The 27,369-nt window shown below is 34.2% G+C and overlaps 1 protein-coding gene across 1 annotated transcript in view; it reads right to left on the reverse strand.

Annotated features, from left to right (window-relative positions):
* The window catches only part of DTHD1 (death domain containing 1), a 363,334-nt gene that overhangs the window by 120,320 nt on the left and 215,645 nt on the right, over nt 1–27,369 (reverse strand). The window contains exon 5 of the mRNA XM_044062088.1: nt 10,869–11,030. Within this exon, the coding sequence (XP_043918023.1) occupies nt 10,869–11,030 (162 nt within the window). The remainder of the gene's footprint in view (nt 1–10,868; nt 11,031–27,369) is intronic.

Below are 27,369 nucleotides of genomic sequence, written 5' to 3' on the forward strand. Positions count from 1 at the left end.
TTAATACGTAGAGAGACCCCAATATTCTCTTGCAACCTGTTATATTCTACTGTACCACAAGAGCATGGTTCTGACCTGTTGTTGCTGCTTTCCAGTGAGCAATGGTCTGAAAATATCTCCCAGGAGTATGATTCATAGTACAGTTCGTTACAGATGTGCTTTATAAAATTGACAAAGTAATGGTTAATGTCAGCATCACAAAGTGAGGAAGCCCCATTATTCTGTGGATGACAGCTAAGGTCTCAGTAATTATTTTGACAGTGGGTATCCTGGCTATCGTGGTACTACTTGGGTGACCATACTGATTGTGCCTAATGAATACAGTAGAATGAGTTTATTATTTTATAAATAAACTGTAGACACTGTTAATCACATCACAAATCAGCTTCCAAGCTGAGAGAAAGGATCTGTCATAATATATATAGGCTGCAAAGGATATTTTTAAATTATTATCTTTGTCATGCTGTCGACTGTGTGCCTATGTCCTCTCGGAACTGGACTCTAGCCAATAACAGTCAATATTTCTCATAACAACCATGCAGCAAAATCACTGTATATTTTGTCATTATTTTATACTGTGTAGGCACTGCCTAGCAAACAACAGCTGGCTTCTATACAAAGACAAAAATGATCTCTCAGTCCTTAAGCTGTCACAGATGTTTTTCTCAGACAACTCAGTGCATATGCTGTAACCAAGACACGCAGCCACAATTTCCCTTCAAAAAGCATCTAGCAAAATATTAAATGCATAACCCCTGTATGACATGTTTTTAAAACTGTCAGCAAAATTTCACAACACATAGTTTAAAGTTAACATTCACAGTCAGCAGCTCTGAAGAGCAACTTGTTAGCACCAAGAAGATTGAGTTGGTCTGCTCCACCATTTAGGGATTTGTAGTAATGCACAGTCTCACTGTAGCAGCATCTCATTAAGTGAATTTGCATGTCTGTGAATCACTCATATGGAGCAGTCCTACACCAGTCCACTGAATACCCTAACAACCCATGTTAAAAAGTAGCACAGGTCTAACAGACCATCTACAGGCATCTAACTGAATGGCAGCCTCAAGAAGGGTTACGCCAGAGGCATTGGTTGTAGCAAATCCTAAATACTGGAAATGCACACTCACCTCTCCAACTTCAGTCTCATCAGGCCTATGGAAACCCTCCAGTTCTGACAGGTTATCACCAGTTTTCATTCTTTTCTGTCTTAAGTACTTGCATTTTTTGATAAGTAACTAGCAAAGTACTTGAAAAAAGCCATGGCAGAGCAGAATCTGGCATGTGCATTTTTGAGTGATAGATACTCCCAGAAAGATTTTGTGTAACCCTTGACTGTACTTGGGTTTAACTGAATATTGTGTGGACAATTGCCTACACTGTGATCCAGGGCTGGAGAAAAACACAGTAGGAATATCAGTCTTTGTGTTTGAACTCCATCTATACTTCATTCAGTTGTTAACTTCGGGTCTATATCAGAACATCAAAGTATTAAAACTTTGAATGTTCTAATATCGAACATGATTCAGCGAACGCTAAAAATAGTGAAGCTGCAGAACAGCAAATTCTTTCCTCGGGAAAGAATTTGGTTGGCTGTTTTTGTGGCTTCACTATTCTTAGTGGTGTGGTGGAAAGTTATGGGTTGGGTTCAGGTAAGTGTGCGATTGTTTGTACGTTAGGGTTAGGGGCGGGTTAAGTGAGTTAGGGTTAGGGTGCGGGTTAGGCGTGTGTGCGATAGGGACAGACTTTAGGGTTAGGGGTGGTTTAAGTGAGTTAGGGTTAGGGCACGGGTTAGGTGAGTGTGCGATAGTGATGGGCCTTAGGGTTAGGGTTTGGGTTAAGGTAAGTGGGTAGATAGCAGTGTATGTTTAATTTAGTGTAGCGTTAGATGTAGGAATTTAAGTGTATGTGTGTGGTTGTTGTTTGTATGATGAGCTTGTGTTGTATGTATGTTTTTCGGAGCAGCAATTTTTTCCATGGGAAAAAATTTGCTGTTCTGAATGTTCGATATTTTCATGTTTAAATGTTTTGGGGCCGATGAAATAGCGTTCGCTATTTTCATCATTTGATAACATGATATAAATGCGTTCACTTCTCCATTCTCAATGTCAGACATCTAAATACCAACTTTTTTCCCCAGCAGGCCAACACATTGAACTAATGATATGGTGACAAAACACACATTTTCTCATATGACTTCAGTTAATACCCCTCTTATACCTCAGATATCTGGTTATCCCAGTGAGTGTGTGAGTTGGCTGAAGCCAGATTGGTCACTGGATTCCTATAGTCAAGAATCCCCAGAGGTCATGACTGCAGAAGTAAATACTATGATAAGCAACTCTTTGTTATCCTATGCACAGTGCAACACAGTTTAATATGACCAGTTCAGTCAGTGACCAGAATATATTGATAAGGAAGCATTTCACTCAGATAGAGACCTTCACATTCCTTGTTTTCTGAATGCACTTTCAGTAATTATGGTACATTCTGCCCCAGTATCTAGCCTAATTATGATAATGGTCCCATTCCCACTCAGCTTTTCCATCCAAATTTTATACTGCAATACTGCTGTCAGTATGAGCTTGGTGAAAAAAATGTGGGTACAGTTTCAAAATGGATCTACTTCAGTAGACCGAAAGTTCACTTACCCGACTTTCAGATAGCCAAAAAGAAACGGCCAGCAACGACAAAATACTGACATCCTGGAACACTGACTTCCCACTCCAGGTAAGTAACTCTTTGGCCATCCTGAAAAAATCTGAAGGAAAGTAAACCCACCCATGTGAGGGGGCTTCGATCCCACACACCCCTAGGTGGGGGGGTGCACCCCAACTGAATATACCAACTCCTAGATCATACTACTGTGGGGGTAAGGGGCAAAGTTCAACAGAATGGCCAAGCCGTTACTTACCTGGAGTGGGAAGTTGGTGTTCCGGGATGTCGGTGTTCTGTGGTTGTCAGCCTTTTCATCTCAGCTATCTGAAAGTCAGGTAAGTGAATGTTCAGTCTATTGAAGTAGAGCCTGTCAAAACACCTTTCAATTTAATTCACAAGCTAGTTACTTTCTGCTTTTAGTGAGTCTTTTAGGGAATTAGACATATTAGAGACATACAGTCATTCATTTTGTTTGCATCAGTTATTTTATCTCAACTTCAATTGTTTCTGTCCATAACTGCATTTTTCTGTTTTCTATACTAGGTTCTGTGCTTATAGTGGTGTTCTGTTAATGTCTGGCTTAATGGCATTAGCAGTTCTATTTTCATTGATTATCCAATTTTGTTTTAATTTTTTATTATACATTTATTTTCTTAAGGAATACTTCTAATAATAAAATTTCTTCAGTTGCTCTAGTAGATGTATTTTGAATCTTACATTGTGCAACATTCTTGGCTTCTTTAAATTCAGATTCTCTAAAGCTGAAGATGAAGTAAATTGTGTAGGCAGGTGAATGACAGAAGAATACAAACTACATAAAATTGCCAAAATTTAACGCTATGGTGATTAGCCTTGGGCAAACAAAGCCAGAAATAGACACTTAGTAGTGTTAATAAAAAAATGAAAAAATTGCTAAAAAACATTTTCCAATTTATTTTCCCCAAACCTCCTCTAATTTTAGGTTGAACTATCTCTATGATTCCAAAAGCATTATTTTCATTGCTTCTTTTAATGCTGATATATTCTTTTGAAAAGTGTCCTTTCTATCTTCCCTACATAGTAAGCTTTGCACTGATTGCAAGTAACAAGGTAAACTAATTCCTTTGATTCACAATTCACTGTCTGTAGTGCAATCTGTGGTTTACAATAATCATCTAAAATAAGTTCCCTATTTTAATTATTGTAGGCACAAAATATGCATCTACCACATTTAGAAGTACATGTTGGTTCATTTTCTATCCATTTTTCTAAAATGCCCTTAATGTTGGTTTACACCTTATGGAAGAATAATGGGGTCTCTCCTACTGATTCAAATACTCCTTCATCCATTTTCAAAATGGACCAATTACTTTTAATAATATTTTTCATATATCCACTTATTTCATTAAACTTAACGGCCGTAACATTTTGAAACACCTTCTTAATGACCCTCTCATTTAGAGAAAAGGGGTCCTCACCACTTCCTCCATAGTTTTTCCTTAGAATTGGTGAGTATTTGGTGTCTATGCTTTTATAATTTCACTTTCAAGCATGGTCAAAAGATTTAATAGGTACCCCCTCTGAATAAACATATTTCTTTTGGTCTCCAATTCTTCTGGAAATTTTCTTTCATTTGAGACCATTCTGGATGCTCTGATAAACTGACCATTCACTAAGTTTCTTTGCAATACCAGGGATGGATGCTGTTGTAATATAAATAAGAACTGGAGAAAGGCTCTTTCCTCTAAATGGTGGAAACAAATTCCTTCCCCTAAATATTTAAATGTGCATCCAAATAATGAGTCAGAGAAGCTTCATTTTCATATGTAAACCTTAAAAAGATTGTAGTCCCCATTATATATTTAATAAAATCCTCAACAGGGCTTCCCTTCCAAATTATAAAGATATCCAAAAATCTACTGTATAGTGACACTATAAGGAAGATGGAAAGAAGATTTTCCAAAAGAATATATGAGCATTTATATGACTTGAAAAGAAGCAATGAAAATAATGCTTTGTTTAAACACTCCTTAATATGCACTGGGTTCACCAAGTTTAAATTTAGAATTTTAGAGATAGTTCAACCTAACATTAGAGGGGGATTTGGGGAAAATACATTGGAATACAAAGAATTTCTGTGGCAAATAAAACTGGCTGCAACAGTAAGACCAGGGAAGAATGAACATATATCCAACCAATCAGTTCTCAGAATGAGAGCAGCAAAACTCTGGGAATTGAAGTGAAAGGGTTACACAAACAGATACTGACAGGGAGAGGATATACTTTATTTTTCAGAAAGTATTTTAGATACAGAAAATGTTTTTAAAACTGTTTTGTATTTTTAAGTTATTTATGTTATTCATTATTTTTAATCTAACATTTTATAATGAGATGATAAAATAAAATAAAATAAACATGGACACTGACACTCAACTATCCATGTGCTGAGAAGCAACCTCAATGTATGCAAACTTTCGCAGCAAAATCATTATTTTTTGCAGGGATGGAAAGCCCCCACACACCCCTATATCCTCTGCTAATTAGATATACTAACTCTAAGATCACACAAAATCAGAGAAGGACATATTTTCCAGCCCCGGGAATTGTGCAATCTTGCATGTGTCAGTCATCTGTTTAGGTGGTCAAATGCAGTCAATTAAACAGACATCAACTACAAACTGTTTTGTCTAAAATCAGTGTACCTGCTTATCACACCAATCAAACACTGCACAGATCATCCACTTGAGTGCAAAGAGTAAAATATAAAGAAAACAAATCCAACCAACCAGCCAGCACTTTTTTATATCTCCTTTTATTGCCTTAAGAAAATTGCAAAATAACCATGCTCCTGGTATTTTCAACCCTGTGGTTTGTGGGATCTACATTTTACCATATGCTTTTGTCGTTTAGTGGTAGAATTCACTTCTGTGACATGTTTATTTACAAGTCAGATTTACAGCAAGCATGTACAAAAGCCCAACTGATATATTCAACAAACAGGCATCATGATTATACAGAACACTGACAATAAAAATGAATTAATAGTTTGCATCTACTTATAAGCATTACAGATCTCCATCATAGTATACATATAATCTAAAAAAGGCATATATATATATATGTGTGTGTGTGTGTGTGTGTGTGTGTGTGTGTGTGTGTGTGTGTGTGTGTGCGTGTGTGTGTAATAAAATACAGTAAGCAGTACGGCTGGTGTGAAGTAGCCCTAATTACAAATGTACAAATATTTTTTAAAGTAAGAAATTGAATAATTCCTAATATTATGTTGTTGTAATTTATATATTTTCTTTCTAGCAATTTATTATTATGTTGTGGTAGAAAACATACTGTGGATCCATTTACCATTTCTGATAAATGAAAAAAAATAAAACTACTATTTATTATGAGTAGATAGTTGCTTATTTGATTTTAACAAACAGCGGAGTATAAAAAGTGATCAATATTATTATATGATGCCTGGTTATGTGAAGATGAAGTTGTGCATAAATTTAGATCATGAAATGGACTGCTCAAAGCCAGTTCAAAATTAGAAGTCAGATAAATAAAACTCTAAGAGTCACCATGATGCTACAATATTGGGAATATCTAACACAGCATTAGAATAATGACGGGGGATGAAGTTCTCCTTGACTAAATTAAACACTCTATCTGCACAAATGATTATTTATTTTATTTATATATTTGCAGTTTGTTTGCCAGGATGGTCCATTGGGCCACAGGGACCCCATTTTCAATAGAGTCCTGGGGAGAAAAGCTCCAAGACAGTGCAGTATTATAAAATTACAACATTATAATATACAAAATTATAAAAATTATAAAATACAAAATTTAAGAAAACATATCAAATTATTACATGAGAATCAGAAAAAATGCATGGTAACAACAGTTGCAGAAAATGTGTAATTGAGGGAGCAGATACCTGAATAAATCCTCACTAATAAATTAAGGATCTTGTAGAGCACTGTATTTCTTACAGGAGTTTAGGATTAGGGCTTTGATCTGTCAATAAACATTACCCTGTAACACATGACTGATTCTTTCAGTTTCCATTTGACTATTATGTGATTGTATGCAAGTCATTTATTAACCAGTGAAAGGAAATATTTGTGGCAAGCAGGTATATCCAGTAATTAAAATGCATAAAATGAGAAATGAAATAAATAATGAAGTGTGAATTTGTATTTAAGCATGCACGATGGCTAGATTCACAACACAAAAACATCTCCTTACCAAAAATATTTTGACTTATTCATATATTTGTATACTTATTTATGTTTTGCTGAATTGTTTAGCCTTGCTAGACTTATGGCCTCTTTTCCTGGAAGATTCAAGATGGTATTCATATTGACCATACGCAATTTCGCCATACATACACGGAAATTCCCATATTCTTTTAATAAAAGTGCAAAGCATTATTTTACATCCACCTGAGCTATCACCAACTCTGACAGATGATAACTCTGTTTAGCATCTCACCTATGATGATAAGATAGTCAAGTCAGGAAATTGTAAAAAAAGGTTTCAGTTTTCTTAATTAGTAATGTTCATCTAGGTAGGGTTACAGTTTACACATAGGGGAATTTTATTTCATTTAAGAAGCAATGAGAACAGCATTCTCAAAGAGAATTATATTTAGAAAGTTGGTGGTCATTTATTTTGCAGTATTGTCTGCTTTAGTGAATAAATGATATTAACACTATACCATATATTTACTTCTTCAAATTATGAAGATGACTTACTTTCAATACTTTCCAGCAGTGCTGACTAGTATGAGGGTTGGTCTGAGATACTGGTTAAAGTCTTTACTTCATGCATACCAGATACAGGTTTTGATTCTGACCTCAAGTTATTGACTATACTTAAAATGGCCCTTCAGGTCAGTTAGCCTAATATTCACCTATTCTCATGTATACTGTGTGTAATTGTAAAGAAGAAGGAAATATACTAGGAAGTATTTTCAGAGAACCATACATTTATAGTTAAAATTCTACTGAAAAAGGCAGATAGGAAGGCATAGTGCATTTGAATATTATATATTTCTGCACAGGGGTTGTACCATCATACTTCACCTCCAGATACTTTATAAGTATTGAGTAACCACAATGGAAATGCTCATTATTTATACTTCACCTACAGATACTTTGGAAGTATTGAGTAAGCACAATGGAAATGCTCATTATTTATACTTCACCTGCAGATACTTTGGAAGTATTGAGTAACCACAATGGAAATGCTCATTATTTATACTTCACCTCCAGATGCTTTGTAAGTATTGAGTAACCACAATGGAAATGCTCATTATTTATACTTCACCTACAGATACTTTGGATGTATTGAGTAACCACAATGGAAATGCTCATTATTTATACTTCACCTACAGATACTTTGGAAGTATTGAGTAAGCACAATGGAAATGCTCATTATTTATACTTCACCTCCAGATACATTGGAAGTATTGAGTAACCACAATGGAAATGCTCATTATTAGATACCTTGGAAGTATTGAGTAACCACAGTGGAAATGCTCATTATTTATCCTTCACCTACAGATACTTTGGAAGTATTGAGTAACCACAATGGAAATGTTCATTATTTATACTTCACCTTCAGATACTTTGGAAGTATTGAGTAACCACAATGGAAATGCTCATTATTTATACTTCACCTCCAGATACTTTGGAAGTATTGAGTAACCACAATGGAAATGCTCATTATTTATACTTCACCTACAGATACTTTGGAAGTATTGAGTAACCACAATGGAAATGCTCATTATTTATACTTCACCTACAGATACTTTGGAAGTATTGAGTAACCACAATGGAAATGGTCATTATTTAGCAGAATTAATTATTTCCTTTTCTCCAAGATTATACAGTGCTGGAACTGGAATATATCAGTAGGGGTATTTGGATACAGCTGCCAATATGAGAATATAGAACGCCTGACCCTTCTGCAAACCTCATTAAATAATCGCATCAGATCCATACAACTTAGTACTTTTAGTGCTTTCATTCCTCTTTGTTTGTAACTAAACAGAACTTCATCATAAAATGTATTAAGTAACAGTTACTATCTTCAAATATAATGTAAAAAGTTTATTAAAACTAAAAGTTGTTTAAACTATAAACGTTTACTTTTTACTTTTTTTAAATGTAATATTTGTAATGTTTTTTATCATTTTATTAACTTATTGATGAATTTTTTGTTTATAAGTCTTTAATGATGTACAGATTGATTTATTCAATGTGAAATTATGTCATTCTATGTGCACAATGATGGTGGGTTCTTTCTTAATTGAGATGGATATTTGAAGATAGTAACTGCTACTTAGGACACTTTCTGATGAATTTCCTTTTAGATACAAATAAAAAGGAAATTAAGCACTGAAAAGTACTCAGTTGTATTGTCTTTTTTTTTTTTTTTTTTTTTTTTATTCAGGATATGTTTTGAAGCTTACCAACAAGGTTTTTTTTCTTTTGTTATGACTGTACCTTGCTTTGGTTGAGTATGGTTGTTCTTCAAATAATTACATCAGCCTGTTTTTCTTGAAATAAATGCTTGTTTAATTATATGTTTTGTTATTTATGTTTTGTATTTCTGAAAATGAGACTTCTTTTTCTTTTGGTGTTTTTCCCAGTTAGGGGTTGCCACAGTGGATCACCTGTCCACTCATGGTTGGCAGTGGAGTTTTATGGTTTCGAGTTGCCAGCCCTTCACCCAACCTTCCATGGAAGGCACACGCACTCACTCCTAGGGTCAATTTAGAGTATCCAGTCCACCTACAGCATATCTTTGGGATGGTGAAGGAAACCGGAGGATCCGGAGGAAACCCACGGACCACAGGGAGGACATGCAGACTCCACACAGAAGGCACCCCAGTCGAGGATTGAACCAAAGAACCTCTTGCTGTGAGGCTGTAAAGCCAGATATTTAGCATGCTAGCTGCCCACTATGATTGATGCATTTATGTTTCACTATCTGAAAAAAAAAACATTCAATAATTTAAATGTTGTTGATCCACTTAACGCTTTGACATTTACTTCAGCTCATAAAATGTCTAATTCATATTTAAAGCATTTTAGTTGTAATGACTTGTCTTTCTAGTTTCAGCTTTATGTGCATTGGTGACAGTGAACTTAGTTTTCTCTGAATACGTGTGTTCAGTGGTTCTATTATGAGACAAGACTAAATTGCATCCTAAGTGTGTGCATTTGCTATAGTAATTTTAACAAGGACTGATAAGAACTATTATTGTCAAAGGGGCACTATCTGTACAAAAATATACTTCTTTAGGTATTACTCCTTTTCATTTGGGTATCATTTCCCCTTCTTGAGATTAAAACCTTTAAAGGAACACACATTCAGCAGGCCACTCTGTGAAAGATATTACAAAATGACATATCTGTTTCTGGCTATAAAACATCTCCTAGTCAAATTAAAATGAATCTCAGCTCTTATCAACAGCAGACATTCATTAAAGGTATTATATTTTAAGTTTAAATCCCAACATAGTCCTTGGCATCTGGCACTTCTCTTTAGGAAAAAAAAAATACCTTCATTAATGGATTGATAATACATCATGTACTTCCTATGGCCTGGAAGTCCTCCCAAATTTTTTTTCTGGAAAGTTCTTTTCATAAGTTATTTTGAATTTGTCCTGTGGGCATACATATAGTTATTGTGTATAATTAGTCCCTGCCTCCTCATTATCTGAAGTGTCATCCTAATGCTCTGCCACTCAATGTAATACAGAAGGATCTATCAATATAGTTCATAGTGAAAGGTTAAGGCTGCAAACTATTAATGAACAGAATCCTATAGTACTAGGTTTGACTCTCTTATTCTCCACTTGCACAATAAAGGACTATGAGCATTTCAATTAACAGTCCAGAAACATTTGGCCAAATCAGGAAAGAATCAGTTTGACCTTAATGGACTTCACCAGATGAGCAACTAAATAAAATATTACAGCTGAGTAAACAGTAATTAATCAAATGAATTGTTTATTTTCAGATAATACTGTTTATCTCAAGTGTTCTTTCACTGCATTGTACATCTACAGATAATTTTAAAATATAACACTAAACCTTTACTGTATTCTCATATATAGATACAGATTTAATAAGTTTCATGACTCAGTTTAAATATGTTAAGTAAACAAAAGGTACATCATTACTTAGAGGTGACAAATCTGGAGAAAATGACATTACCTTTCTAAATGTTCACTTATATCAAATGTGATTAGTCCATTCTGCAAATTCCGAACATTAGCCTCCATGACAGTCCATAGTTCTTCTTTGGCTTTGTAACCCAGCAGCTTTAAGGTTTCTTTGGCTGTATCTCCATGTTTTCTTACAGAGGCACTTGACACACTGAAATTCATGCAAATAATAACAAACTGTGTTACTGAATTGTAGTTTGCCATTAGTATACACTGTGTGAGATAGCTACTGCTGTGATTGTCACTGAGTGCCCAAAACACTAATTTTGTTTTCTTTTTTGTATCATAACTTCCACTTCAACACACCAGATCCACCTCTCTATCCCTGTAGCTTTAACTTTTCTACATAGGCAGAATATTCCATAACATCAAGACTTCCATCGCAATAATTCCTTTTCCTCCTTGCAGTTTATAATCACAGCTTTCCCTACTATAGACATATTATTAATTTTTAGATATTTTTTTTTTTTTGCACTGCAATTTTTATAAATTTTTGTATGGCTAGTGTATAATTTCTGTGAGGGTAGACTTATTGTCTATGTTTGTTGATGTGCTGGGCTGAACCTGAAAATGGCCCACTGAGATCAGGGTTCTACCCCTGTCAGCTAATGTAAATAAATAAACAATTAAAAATATATTTTAGAATCCAGTCATGTAGATAAAAGCCCCCATTCCCTATGGCAGGACCCACAGAGATGATATAATACCTCTTTTTTATCCAAACTGCATTCCTAACATTTATAATCATTGCAGATGGCAATGCCCAATGAAAACAAGTTTCAGTGTTTTTATCTACAATATTTATTTACTTGTCTACTTAGACAATGTGCTAGCTAGGACTATGATGTCCGCAGTAGAAGTAATAAGAAAAAGAACACACATTTTGTGTCCAGCATGCCATCAATTATTAGTGCACTTAATATAAATGCAGCTATTGCAGTATAGTAGCAGGACAGCCTTCCTTGTAATGACATATCTAGGAATTAACCTAGGCCAAGATATAGCCATTTAGTGGCATGCCAAGAGGTAAACAATAAACTCATCTGACATTTATTCTGCTGTACAAGTTAATAGCTTATGTCATTATGTTGGTGATGCTTAAATGATTTAAATGCATATTAACCGAAAATGTGTTATATGCCTGGGTCATCCTCACTCTACTTACATTAACCACAATCTCAGATTAGACAAAGCAGGTAAAGGCTGAGTAGGTCCACAGCAGGATCAGATGGATATGAATGTCACTGCAACATAATTGTTACTATGAGACGAGCCAAACAGGTTCACCTAAGTCCAGATATATATGGTCTACATAATGCTGCACAATAAATTCATATGTCTAGCAGGAAAGTGCTAATACATATTTCTGCAAGGAATCAGAGAAACACAGAGTGTCGGGAAATGTGCCCCCCACACACACAACCACCCACCCCAAATGACTGATGAGATGTAACTTTCACAGAATAGATTCCACTCATTTAGAATACACATCCTTTAAACCACATAAGCTGTCATTGTAAAATTTTACATTTTGTTTAATATCCCATCAGCAAAGGTTATTATTGTTAATACATAGTACTCCAATGGAATTTATAAATGATGGTTCATAGGAAGAACATTTAAACTGTGTAAAAATTGGTGCACAGAGGGAGAGATAAAGTTAGAAACCCAAGTTTGCTTTTCAACTGTTGCACTTGAAATTTTGCTTGAAATTCTTCATGTATAGTGTACATAATATACATATGACAAGACACACCCTGAAAAAGATAGTTTTAATAGAAGGGATTACAGCTATAGTTGTGAATATCGTACAACAGAAGACAGAATGACGAGTATTAGAATTATGATCCAAGAGAAAATGTAGATATGTATAATATAAATTACCCTTTAGAGTTTCCACCCTAAGAAGATCAGAAGGGTTAAAATAACAGATCAATGATCAATTACAGCTACAGCAGGGAAAGGGGGCAAATAGAACGCAGATAGATGAAGAGGATAAGTGTGCACATAAAACTTTGGTAAATAATGAACCGATCGCACAGTAAGACTATACATTTTCATATAGGACTTTTAACATTTTTAATTATAGTAACATTGAACTAAACAATATATAGTTCAACCAATTCATAATGGAGCTGAATTTTTTTTCCTAGCAATAAGACTAACATTAACAAATTACTGATAGATATTAAGCTGTTTATTAGAAAAAAGAATTTAGTGCTAGTTCTTCCTAAGGAAATATATATGAATAGGGAAAGTGAGAGTTTTTGAAAAAAGTACACATAATACCCATTACACCCCCAGTTAAAAACTTTTTGAGATGGTTGTAGAAAAAGAGTTAAGAGAAGTTTTACACAAAGTAAGAGTGGGTCCAAACCTTCTTCTTGAAAAAAAAAAACAACTTTTGGAAGAATTAAGCAAAAACAAGAATATAAGGCTTATAAAGCCAGACAAAGGGGGAGGAAAGGTGATTATGGACAACATAGCATATATAGATAAAATGATGGAACTACTCACTGATGAAGAAAAATATACTAGAGTTTTTTTTAAAAAATGAAATTAATATTGCCTATGCTAAGACAGATTTTGCACTAAAAGATCTACTTTTAGAAGACATGATAGATGGGAACACCTTTAATTATTTGTGAATGGATAAAGCTACAATACCATTCTTATTTGGAATTCCTAAAGTGAATAAAATGTGAAAGATCCACATCTTAGGCCAATTGTGGCTACAAATGGATCTAAAACACATTTTATAGCTAAATATATTGATCTAAAATTAAAATCATTATGGATAAAACAAGAGAGAATATTGAAGGATTCCTGGGATTTCCTTAAAGAAATTGAAAACAATTTATACAATAAGGACATAATTTTTATAACAATAGATATTTTCAATCTGTTTTCTATGATACCACATGAAATAGGCCTTGAATGGTTTGAAGAGGCACTGGTGGATAAAGGCAAATTTAATTTCAAAAATTTTAGAGTAATATTAGAACTATTGGAAATAGTACATAAAAATAATTTTATTCATTTCAAGGGGGGATTCTTTAAACAGATAACTGGAGTGGCAATGGGTACTTGTGCTCTAGTTACACAAACATAGGATTGCATATATGAGAGAAAAGGTTTATTTTTAATTCTTCCTATGAAAAATATTGGAGCATGTACAAGCAGTACCTAGTTGATATATATATATATATTTGGAATGATACACTAGAAAAACTTCAGGAATTCCTTAACTATATTGGTGTGACCACATAGTTCCTTAAACTCACATATAATATCACTAAAGAATGTGTGAATTACTTAGATGTTACTATTTGCAAACTTAAAGCTAATACACAGTTTAAATCCACAGTGTACATAAAAATACATTATCAAATTCATATTTACACTATACAAGTGCACATCTCTTTAAACAAAAAAGAAGTATCCTTAAGCATTTAACCTTTATCAGAATATCAAGCATGATTTCAGAAGAATGAGACTTTGAAAATGAATGCATAATACTGAAATAAATGTTTTTAGAAAGAAAATACCCAAATAGCCTCATCAAAGAGATAATAAAAGAAGTGAAAAATGAGAGAAAAGATAGGTATAGTCCTATTTTAGTAAAATTAATGTTAACTTGAAGTGTAGCACATTAAGAAATTGTAATCCAAAGTTGGAAGAAGAAAATAATTATTCAGGGATGTTCATAATGAATTTTAACAGAGATGCAAATGTCATTAAGAATGTTATAACCAAAAACAGGAAAAAGTTGCCAGTTTTTCTGATCTTGAAAAGGTTTTTAAACAGCCTTTAAAGTTCACCTATAAAAAGAGCTGTAATATAAAAAATATTAGAAAAAGTTCAATATAAAAATTTAGATAATACAAGCACTAAAGAAAAAACTTTCAGGTGTGAAAAATGCACTCAATATACCCACATTAGCAATATAGAATGTGTTTATTTACAATGGAAGGATAGATGTATGCAAGCTAAATGTTATACTAACTGTAATAGTAAAGGTCTCATTTATCTTGCACAGTGTAATAAATGTCCATCATTCTATGTGGGAAGACAGAAATGGAGCTAAAAGAAGAATATATGAATATCTATATGACATTAGAAAGAAAGATATTATTAACACACTTTACAAGCATACAATTAAATGTAAATAAGCTAAATTTATTTTTTTGTCCTGGAAGGAGGGTTACAAGATCCAAGAGGAGGATAATGGGATATGAAAATAGAATACTGGGGAATATATTGACAACTTATTTTAGAAGCCAATAAAATCCCTGATTTAAATGAAAATATCTTCCTAGTTCCAATTTTAAAAATTCCTGCAACTAGGCTTTAATATTAAGTTTTTTAACAAATATATTTTTAGGAATTTTTATTATATATTATTGATTATTTATTATTTTATTATTAGTATACACATAATTAATATGTAAAGGAATTTATTAAAACATCTTTGTTTATAGGGAGGAATTTTTTTATCTAGTTAAGGATCGATTACATCATATATTTTAAGTATAAACATTTAGGTACTGACAAATTTTGTTTTTAATATATATGTTTAGGCTTAGCTGGACATTAGAGAGCAGTGGTTGATTAGTGTTCTTTTAGATATATGTTAATTTATTTGTTTTATCTCTTTCATATGGCTTGCACTTCTCATTCATTTTTTAATAACATTTTTTTTCTATTTAGCATTTAGAAATTGTATTTAAGCAGCTCCTTTCATGTTGCATATTTGGAACACTGCAAATGGTTAATTGTTTTATTGTATAACTAATTAATGGGTGTCACTTCATTATAAATAGGTTAAAGACTGAAGAGTCTGTTTGTATCTGAAGAAGTCCTAAGAGAGGACGAAAAATGCCATGATCCTGTTAAGCGTTTTATGTGTTGTTCGATTATGGATGCATTTTAGTTTTTTTATTAAAGATCTTCACAGTTTACTGGGTTTTGTTGGCTGACATTTTTCCTGGTTACCTCCACAGTGCCTTTTTTGTGTTGTTCATGTATAGTGTAGTTACTTCTTAATTACATCTGAGGATTATTATATGGCATGATTATATACAGGTCAGCAAGTCTAATCTTGCTGTGGTGTTTGCTACACATGTATATGCTGTTTAAAGCATTCCAGAAAGTGTTATTTTTGATAATGATCCTTTGCTTTTCAGATCTTCAATGTTTTAAACTAGTACAGATGTCATATAAAATATTATAGTGCAGCTACAAAGGCCTACAAAATAGATGGAAGCCAATGTGCTTCTGGTACAATAGTTATTGACACCAGCCATATAAACTGACAAAGAAGCCACTCTGCTACATTTATACCGACCAAAAAATATATATGCATATAAAGGGGCAACAAGTTTAGAAAGGATATGCAGACATACTGTTAGGTGTGTGTGTGTGTATTCATGCATACACACACACATATTCCTCTCTCTCTCTCTCTCTCTATATATATATATATCTATATATATATATATATATATATATATATATATATATATATATATATATATTGTTGTATCTTTCGGCTTTTCCCGGTTAGGGGTCGCCACAGCGGAACTCGGTCCACTAATGATTGGTAGTAGATTTTTACGTACCGAATTACCAGCTCTGATGCACAACCTTCAATGAAGGTACGCCCATTCACGCATGTCTCAACACAGAAGACGCTTTAGCTGAGAATCGAACAGGACAACGTCATACTGTGAGGCGACAATGCTACCGCAGCACCACCGCCGCAGTTCTCTCTCTCTCTATATATATATATATATATATATATATATATATATACATATAAAAAAAAAATATATATATATATATATATATATATATATATATATATAAATATATATACATACATAGACACACACAAACACACACACACACACACACACACACACACACACACACACACACACACACACACATATATATATATATATTTATGCAGTTTTATATATATATATATATATATATATATATATATTTTCACATGCACATCATGAAGCACAAAGATAGGCCAGAGAGAAATAAACAGCAAGCCATAACTACTTCTGCCAGCAGTCAGCTAATCCATAGTGACATCAACAAGTAAGAGTGAGATGGCCTTCTGGTAATACATAACAACAGAAAAGTATAATGTGCCATGGCAGAAGTGTCAAGTCCTACGTGCAAACTATCAAGCAGTGTCAAAGATGGTCTTTAGAGGCTTCAGCGTATGTTACAATTTGCTTGACCAATATCTGCCATACTGTACAACCAGGGAGCTAGAAAATATAATCATGATGACTGTCTTCCCAGGGTTTCACCCTCTACACTCTTATATCATGCTTTGCTTTGTGACTTAGCTTCACATATGCATTTATGCAATGATTTTTCAGGAGGAGCTAGTAATGCTTTTTGAGTGCTGCCATCCCTCCGTGCATCTACATTATCAAGTTGCTATTAGTCAGACTGGTCTGGTACTTCAATTTCACAATTACTGAACACTTTTATAATAAGCCAGCTGTAAAATGGTAGTTATGGTGGCTGTAGCAGAAGCATTCTTGTTTCAAAGGTTGGACATTAACAGTTATATTTCACCATTTATATGCAAGACGCCAATAATCAGCCTACCACAAGTTTTTACAGCCAAATAGTAAAATATTTTGTTAAAAGTTATGCATAGTACACTGATAATCACATATACAGAAAATGTATACCCTGTACAGGGACGTGCAATAAAAGTAGTTCAACAGGCACATATAATCAGTAAAATAACAAATATGTGCCTCAAAAATAAGCTATGTTTATCTTCTAACTAAAAGATGGCTAGTGATACTGACTGCTTAAAGATCAAGTGCACGTTGGTGAAATGGCAATCCATGAAAGCATTTCATTTTTGTGTTCCAGCACAGGCTTTACCTTGTATTTTGCAGATGTGTACATGTAATTTGTATTTTTCTTATTTTTTCAGTAAGCTTTATTGTATAAGGTGCTATGCCAAAAATCTACATGCTACATCCACCACGCATCCATGTAGAGGATGTCGTGCTTCATTGCAGATAAGATAGTATCATGTTTGGATGAGCACTGTCCAGTTTATGAACCACAGACTGCAAGGAGTAGAAATTTACTTATTTTACATCAACATGCATTTTCAGATCAAAAAAAGGAAATGTGTAATAGCTGGCATAACTGACTATAATACTCCATGATTTACCAGAAAATCAAATGTATAAGGGACAAGTCAGTCAGACAAAACAAGCAAATTTACAGAGCTCAGGGCAGTACACAGGCATGTACACAAACAAATGTATTTACTGACATATAACACTACCTGATTTATAGATGCCGATTTATACTCCATTTGTTGTTACACCAAGATTGTGGGCAGATAAACAAAATAAAAACAACAGAGCAGTAAAAACCTGACTTTTTTTGCCTGTTCATTTCTGCAGTAGACAAAGAAGAATGTGAAGCAGCAGTCCAACTTTGGCTCATCAAAGCAACATGTATGATGATACAAAGCCCAAAAGAGGTGTCTCTAAATTTATAAGTTTTAAAAAAAGAAACTATGCTTATGCAAAATAGAAAATGAATTATTTCAGTGGCAGACTGGCAGCACCATGCTTTCACTGTGTCTCTGGGAAGTTCTATCTCTCTCTCTCTTTCATTTAATTTCCATACAGTAATTACATTTTTGATTTTTTTTTCTTGTCCATCAGCACATATAGAGTGAGATTAACTATGCACAGTTCTCAGTAAGGTAGGCCACAGACAGATTAGAGCAACACATAGATACAGATATTCAGCTAGTATGACACATTTCCTCTTCCTCCTGGTTGGTGTCTACTTGTTTGACTTTTCTACTTCCTGCTAGGTCAAAATTTTAAACATAACCTCATAAACATAAGCCTTTGTCTAGAAAATTCCAACTCTTTTATGGTAATATTGCTTTTCTGACAGGAAAACGCAGTTTATGATGCCTTAGCCCCCAACCAGTATGTGTGTGTGTGTGTGTGTGTGTGTGTGTGTGTGTGTGTGTGTGTGTGTGTGTGTGTGTGTGTGTGTGTGTATTATCTCATGCAATATTTATATTGTTCAGCAGGACATTACCACCATCCGCTTTATAGTGGGGCTGTATATGTTCAGTGGCAGCTCTATTCAATGCCAGTTATCATACCATTCAAATGCTTTCTCACCAGAATAAGGGACAAAGGCAAAAATAAACAGAGTAGAAGGTCCAAAATCAGCGAGGGAGGGAACTTTAAAAATACTGGTACTATAGACATAGAAATTTGTCAGAATAAGTGGATGTGAACATGAACTGCTAAAAAAACGGACTGCACACGATAAGAGAGCTGGAAAACTCATATTTAATAACCCAAATGTGGTACAAAATGTTAAAAGTCCAAATAATGGCAGGTTCAAATAACCCGCCTTCATCAGACAACCACGAGATTGCAAAGAAATCTCTTATACTATACAATTAAAAAGAATGGACCTATCAAATTGAAGTGCATTACTAAATCAAAAACAGAGTCCATGACAACCTTAAAACGGCATAACTCCCAATTAAGGGTTGCAACGTAAAAAATGTAAGTGAGTAAATGAACAGTCATTAAAAAGAATTAAAAGGTAATGTAGCTAACAAATGCAAGTACAGCAACATATCAGTTACATAAGAGCTAATCGATTAACTAATAAAGCTCTAAAATTGCACTACACCTTGAAAGAATATAAATTCCGCTATAATGAGCGTTTGACAGTGTAAATCTTACAGATTTTAGAACAATGCTAATAATACCCCTGCTAGAATACATCGGCTTAAATAAATAGCTTAAATCACAAGTAAATGTTACTTAGATTAGAAATGGCAGGGATACACATCTTGATAAAACGTGCCCTAATAAAAGCAGAGCTAAAATCTACAATGGTACAGAATCAGGCGTGCGTATTGAAAAGCTGGAAGACAGTCAGCCGCAACCATTATAAACAGCAGTTGTGTTAAATCGCTGACCTACGCAATAGCAATCTGTACATAAATCAAAAATAAAGCAAAACTAGCTAGTATAGGCATCAAGTAGATATTATACTCAATAGTTCATCCAAAACTCTTCAAAACCTATTACATGTACAAATAATGGCAGTAAAAAAAAGATGGATCTAAAGGGTGGGCCATGGCAAATTCGTTTGGAAATTGACGAACTGCTATGGCAGATTAGGACTAGGGCTCATATATTTCCTGGTATCAACGAAGGATTATCTATTAAATGTGTTTTAAAATGGCTATCCTATAATAGGTAGACATCATGACCCATTCTTATATCTAAGTCATTGTGTCATTACTTGATATAATACAGAATTGATTTAACTTGCATAAGTTCTAATATGGTTCAATTATGTATGATTTTTTATATGCAACTAGGTTAAGTAGTTAGCCCTTGTAGTCTTCATGGGCATATATTATACATTATTTATCATATATTATATATTATATATTATATAAAAAAAATTTTTTTCACAATATAGTTAGTCTTAAACTAGAAGACTTGAATTTTTGGGCCTTAGTCGCTCATGGTTTTGAGCGTAGCTAGTTGCAAAAATTTATTATTATATTTGTTACGATCATAGACCTTGTTATTTGATATTTTTAATGCCCCCCTTTTTTTTACTGCCATTATTTGTACATGTAATAGGTTTTGAAGAGTTTTGGTTGAACTATTGAGTATAATATCTACTTGATGCCTATACTAGCTAGTTTTGCTTTATTTTTGATTTATGTACAGATTGCTATTGCGTAGGTCAGCGATTTAACACAACTGCTGTTTATAATGGTTGCGGCTGACTGTCTTCCAGCTTTTGATTCTGTACCATTGTAGATTTTAGCTCTGCTTTTATTAGGGCACGTTTTATCAAGATGTGTATCCCTGCCATTTCTAATCTAAGTAACATTTACTTGTGATTTAAGCTATTTATTTAAGCCGATGTATTCTAGCAGGGGTATTATTAGCATTGTTCTAAAATCTGTAAGATTTACACTGTCAAACGCTCATTATAGCGGAATTTATATTCTTTCAAGGTGTAGTGCAATTTTAGAGCTTTATTAGTTAATCGATTAGCGCTTATGTAACTGATATGTTGCTGTACTTGCATTTGTTAGCTACATTACCTTTTAATTCTTTTTAATGACTGTTCATTTACTCACTTACATTTTTTACGTTGCAACCCTTAATTGGGAGTTATGCCGTTTTAAGGTTGTCATGGACTCTGTTTTTGATTTAGTAATGCACTTCAATTTGATAGGTCCATTCTTTTTAATTGTATAGTATAAGAGATTTCTTTGCAATCTCGTGGTTGTCTGATGAAGGCAGGTTATTTGAACCTGCCGAAAGCGCTTACCATTATTTGGACTTTTAACATTTTGTACCGCATTTGGGTTATTAAATCTGAGTTTTCCAGCTCTCTTATCGTGTGCAGTCCATTTTTTTTTAGCAGTTTTTGTTTTTCGTTGTTTGGTACTTGGATGTGAACATGCACACTTTTCCGAAATAAATTATTGATATTATATTTTATGGCAATCCATTACCCTTTCTAAGTAAAAGCTGATATTAGGAGGAAGACAGCAAAACTGGAAACCAAAATCAGGGACTTTCCAGAATATCAGGGACAGCTGCAAGGTCTGTATCATAGCATTCTTTGGCAAAAACTCCCTTCTATATTACATGTGCTCCTGCAACTCAGGGCTACACATATTGCATTTCTCTCTGCCCTTTATAGCATGTACCCTCTTCCAGTAAGTGCTAACTGTCTTATTCTCATGCTGGAAACACCAACTGCCTTGTTGTTATATTACTCATAATGCGCCACACTTCAAAAGAGTGGAAAGGCTGCGCTGCCTTGCACTAATAACATAACATACCCCTTACTGATGATTACAAATTGCTGTATTATGCTCCTGGATACACAGAGTGTCCTAATTTCCCTTTTGCTTACAGTTTGATTTAACATTTGAACATATATTGTCCACATCATCTGCAAGTCACATAAGTTGCCATGCCTTATATATACATCCAAATCCACCCGATACTTCATTAACTGCCATGCAGTACCTTGACTACTCATTTCTATGAAAACATGAGTGATGTACCGAGATAAAGTTATCACCCTTGTTAGATCTCACTTTAGAACAGCCACAGAGCAGCAAATGTTGACCAAGAATGGTACTGACATATTGAATTACTTACAGCCAGATGTCAGAAAGCAACAAAATTTACCTTCATTTAAGAGTAAATTAAAATATCACTTAATCAGTGTAAGAGCAATGACAATGGTTATTAATTCAAAGTATCTGCCAAAGTCAAGTGTTGCTTGTACAATAGCCAATTGCCTATCAAAGAATATGACACTTTATGTCAGTCTTTGGCTGAATGTCAGATAATGACTTATTATTAAATTTTGTACTGTATTGTTCTAGTGAAGAATATGCATATAATATGTTGATATTGATATTGCATGATTTTAGTATTGTATGTACTGCAATGCACATCACTGTTGCTATAGCAATTTAAGTATTCTGGGCTTCTCTTGCTGCTGCCCCAAAGGACACAGATGGTACCTGAAAAGCTATGCTGATCAGCCCACCTACCTAGCTATCAAATTCAAATAAATAAAATAAGGCAAACAAACAATAAATACATTGATACTTACTTGACATTCTCCATAGATAAAAAAAAACTGCTGACATAAGCCTCAAGGAAGGAAAGCTTTCAGAATGGAAGGAAAAAGGAATAACACAAAAGACCATAGATACCCAGTAAGTAGAATGGACAGATGTACAGATAAATACCTATTTATTATGGCAGACCTGAAGTAATGATGGACCGAGGGAGATAAGCAGCCCATAAAGCTTACAGACATCTTGCATCTAGTACAATGACTATCTGAGGTATGTTTAATTGATATTGTTAACTGGACTTCTCGTTCAATTCTGAAATATGTAAAATGAACAAATGCTGGCAAACTAGTACTGATAAAGATTATAGAACCTGCATGATAGTGAACACCGGCACTTCCAAGCCACCAACAATCTATGCCCTTGTGAAAGCCAGAAATTAAACTCAGTATTCTCAAATATTTCAAGGATGTGAGAACACCAAATACTCCAGAATTCATTCTTAATTTCAAAGCAGCATTAGGATGATCCTAAAAATATAGCATCTTGACTTACTAATGATGATTGCACTTGTGCAATTGGCATGGCTAGGAGAACTGTTGTTACGTATATTAATGACTGGACTGATGAACTAAATAATGTTAGACAAACAGCAAACAGAAGACATAGGAAATGACATGTCTATTGTCCATAAAGATCACTCAACCCTTATGAAACAAGACAATGCCCCTGACAACTTTAGAATTCTGGATACAAGTATTCAGCAATCTGAGGATTCAGAGCATTTAGAAGGAAATAAAGAAACAAAGAAAAGAAGTTCACAGCAAATAACAAGGAAGAAAAAGAAACTGATAAATATCTGTAAAGTAAAGAGAATAAATGCTAAAAAGAACACTGCTTTGTTGTGTAGCATACAGAATGCATGGAATGGTAACATTTTTCTATCAGAAAACCTTCAGTCTACAAAAAAGGCAACATTTTTTTCAAAACAGAATGTAGAAAAAAAAGGGGGGGGCAGGTGAAAAGCAAGAAATCAAAATTGAAGGTGGAAGGATTGAAGAACATTACTGTAAGAAAAAAGATGAGAAAGACAGATGTTGACAACAGCTCCATGTGCGGATGTTCAAAGCCAGCTGGGTGAGGGTCATATGCTTGGAAATGTAATACCCAATTAAAACAGTGGGATTAATAAGACAAGTGGCGATGAAGATCTATCCTTTGTAACAACTGATAGAGCAGATATTACTGTATTAGAAGCTGAAGATTCTTCAGAGCTGGTCAGAAAAGATATTCTTGTAACTGAACATTCAGTTATTAGAGGAAGTGTTACTTAACACTTGCAGAGAAAACAATGAACGTCAAATAGTGTTATACTTGTTCGGAGCAAAAATGTGAGACAAGCCCTAGGATACCTTAATGTAAGGAAGTATGGATCAGTTTTAATTCATGCCACTACAAATGATCTCAACTTTAAGGAGTCTTTCACTGTTAGCAGGGAACTTACAGCCCACTTAGATAGCATAGTATGTACAGGTGTTAGGACATGATTTTCACAAATCAAAATGTTTTGGGAAAATGCCTACATGAAAAAAAAATGTCATATTTTAAAAAAATGGAAATGTGTACAGCATCCGAACTTAATTTTAGGAATACATGTGTTCAAACAGGATTGCATGTATTTGTCAAAATCAGGGAAGAGAATTTTTGCAGCAGATATATTGCAATATTTGGCAAACATAAGGCAGAATTTTTGACAGGTTGAAAATTTAACAGTTCATAGATAGCAGTATCTGATGCATCTCTGATGGTCGTTAATGCTTGGAGCATTAATGATAAAGTGTTTTATTGAAAAAATTGTTACGGTCCCACAAGATTGATGTTATTGTTTGTGAAACATGGTTAAAGAACAATGACAGGAAACCAGTTTTCTGTCAAGATATAAATGTTTTTACTGTAACAGACATTCTAACAAAAAACAGGTGGAGGTATTATAATAGGGATTAAAGATAGTTATGAGACCTGTGATTATTACATGTTCAGTGATAACACCAATATTATAGATTGTGTAAGTGTGACAATAAAGACATCCCTGGAACATATAACAATTGTTGGAGTGAATAGATCATGAAAGTCAAGTGCTGATGACACAGAGGAATTTATACATTTCTTGAATGAAACACAGGAGAGAAGACTAATAGTGGCTGGAGACTTAAATTTACCAGAAACCGACTGGAATAATAGTGATTCAACAAAAATTGTAAGTTAATTATTCACAACATATGTAAAAGGAACAACAATTGCTTCAGAGTGTTAAAAAACCTGCAAGGGAACAATTTTCCTAAAGAAATTAGTTACTTTATGTCAAGTTTTACCACTGATGTGCAGCGATCATGGGGTTTTAAATGTTAATCTGTTGCCAAATAATTATGCAAAACTAAAATCTAAAGCAATACACAAAAGATTAATTACAGTTTATATGGAAGCAAAACAGTCACTATATAAAACTAATTGGAGTGATGTATTCTGCAGAAGAACTGCAGAAGGAATGTGAAGAATTTTGAAAGAGAAATTGAGTGCAAAACATAAAAAAAAATGTTTAACATCAGGATCTAAGCATACACCATCTGGGGTATATTTCCATAAGAACAAGATTCCTGATTAAAGTGAGAGATAAAAAATATAAGAAATGGAAATCAGGTCAAACTACAACTTTGAAAAGTGAAATAAACAAGCTGGACCAACAAATTAAGCATAGTATGAAACAATATCAAGAACAATTTGAAGAACATTTATATAAAGATATCGAGCATAACAGGAAACCATTTTATAGATACATAAGATGTGGAAAAAGTAATGACATATGCATTGATAAACTGTGTGTAGATTTTAAAATCTATTCTCAGGCACAAAAAGTTATAAATATATTTATAAAATCTTATGCAAAAAAGCTTGACTCCACAAAGGGGATAATAAGTCAACCTAGTGACATCCAGGTAACCTCAGATACTAAAATCAAATTAGATTATATTGAACAGGAACTTTACAAACTGGATGCAAAAAAGCACAGGGAAAAGATGAAATTAGTAATAATAACCTGAGAACACTTCAGCAAGAACTTACAGTCCCCCAGATTTACTAATCTTCAGTCCTGCACAGAAGCAGCAGTTGAAGAGAAGGATGGCAGCACGCCGTGTATATTAATGAAGGTGCACTGTCTGAACTCCAAATGCTACATAGAGCATGGACGAGTGCAGGGGGCGTGCCTGAGAGCAGAGCTCTCAGAATAAACACGCCTCTGCAAAGCAGAACAGAAGAATGTGTAAATAAATGAGCGGGACAGCTCACAAGTGTCTGCATATCCCCACCAACAGTCCCCATGTTCAACAGCAACAGTACAGTCAAATAAAACAAATAAACCCTATTATTTATTTATTTTAAAACCCTGAGTATAGCTAACCATAGGTGCGCCTAGCTACGGTTAAAGCAGCCGAAAAGGCTGAAGAGGATAACAAAGAATATATATGCAAATGAAGCAGCACAGCAATAGTGGAGTGGTTAGAGTATCCACCTAATGAACAGGCATTCCCAGTTCGAGTCCCACTGCAGCACAAATCATTTTTCACAGGAAATCTGTATATGAACATAATTTTACATCATTTTGCCATATAACCTACAGAATAACAATTAAATGTGAACTGGAGTACTGCGTTAGTGTCATAATGAATAAGGCATATGTAAGCAGGTCTAAGCACAGATAAGCAGCAGTAAGCGTGTCCAAGTGCATTTGCACAGGGGTAAGGATTGCCCACACAGAGTAAGCAAAGTAGAAGCTAATGAGTGTAAGAAAATGTAACCGGAGGTTAGCAGTGCTTACCATCACGCAAACCCATGCAACCCAGCTTACAACTGCTTAAAAGTGCCTTAAACACTCTGGATCCAATGGTCCAAGTTCTGCCCAGCAACAAAATACACTGCCTCAGCAAGGCTCAAACCCAGGATCCTATACATTATAGTCACAGTAGTTAACCACTAAGCTAGCATAGCAATAGATAAGCGAGATTAAGGCCATACATCCCATGCACCCACATGGATTTTATATATATATATATATATATATATATATATATATATATATATATATATATATGTATGTGTGTGTGTGTGTGTGTGTGTATGTGTGTATTAGGATATATATATATATATATATATATATATATATATATATATATATATATATATATGTGTGTCTAAACTTCAAAATGCACTCTCTCGAGGCACTCCTAAAAATGGAGAACATTGATATCTGTGCAGTAACTGAGACCTGGTTCAAAGCTCCAGAGAGCACCCCTGCAATACCAGGCTATAACGCTTACCACACTTTTCGGCTACCAAACCAGGATCGAAACACTAAAGGTGGAAGAGTGCCCACATTCACCAAGAATATTCACACCCCCAGGTTAGGTGCCCAACACAATGCGTCTGAAATTCTCCAGGTGCAACTAACACTAGGTAAGACTGCAATCCAAATTGTAGCTTGCTACAGATCCCCCACCATGCAGCAAGATTTTCACTACACCTTTCTAAACATACTGGAAAATATTAATATACAACCAAGCACCCTAATACTCAGTGATTTCAACTACCCTGCCATTAACTGAGAAAACTACTAGTGCACCAACACCTTTGCCCAACGGTTCTTAGAATTCATAAATTCCAATGCCCTGGATCAACTAATCCATAGCCCTACAAGGGGCTCCAATATCCTAGAACTGGTCATTACCAACATGGAAATCGATGCTCCACACCTATA

This window comes from Protopterus annectens, chromosome 2.part1, assembly GCF_019279795.1.
Source record: "Protopterus annectens isolate FY-2018-M chromosome 2.part1, PAN1.0, whole genome shotgun sequence".
Taxonomy (NCBI): Eukaryota; Metazoa; Chordata; order Ceratodontiformes; family Protopteridae; genus Protopterus; species Protopterus annectens.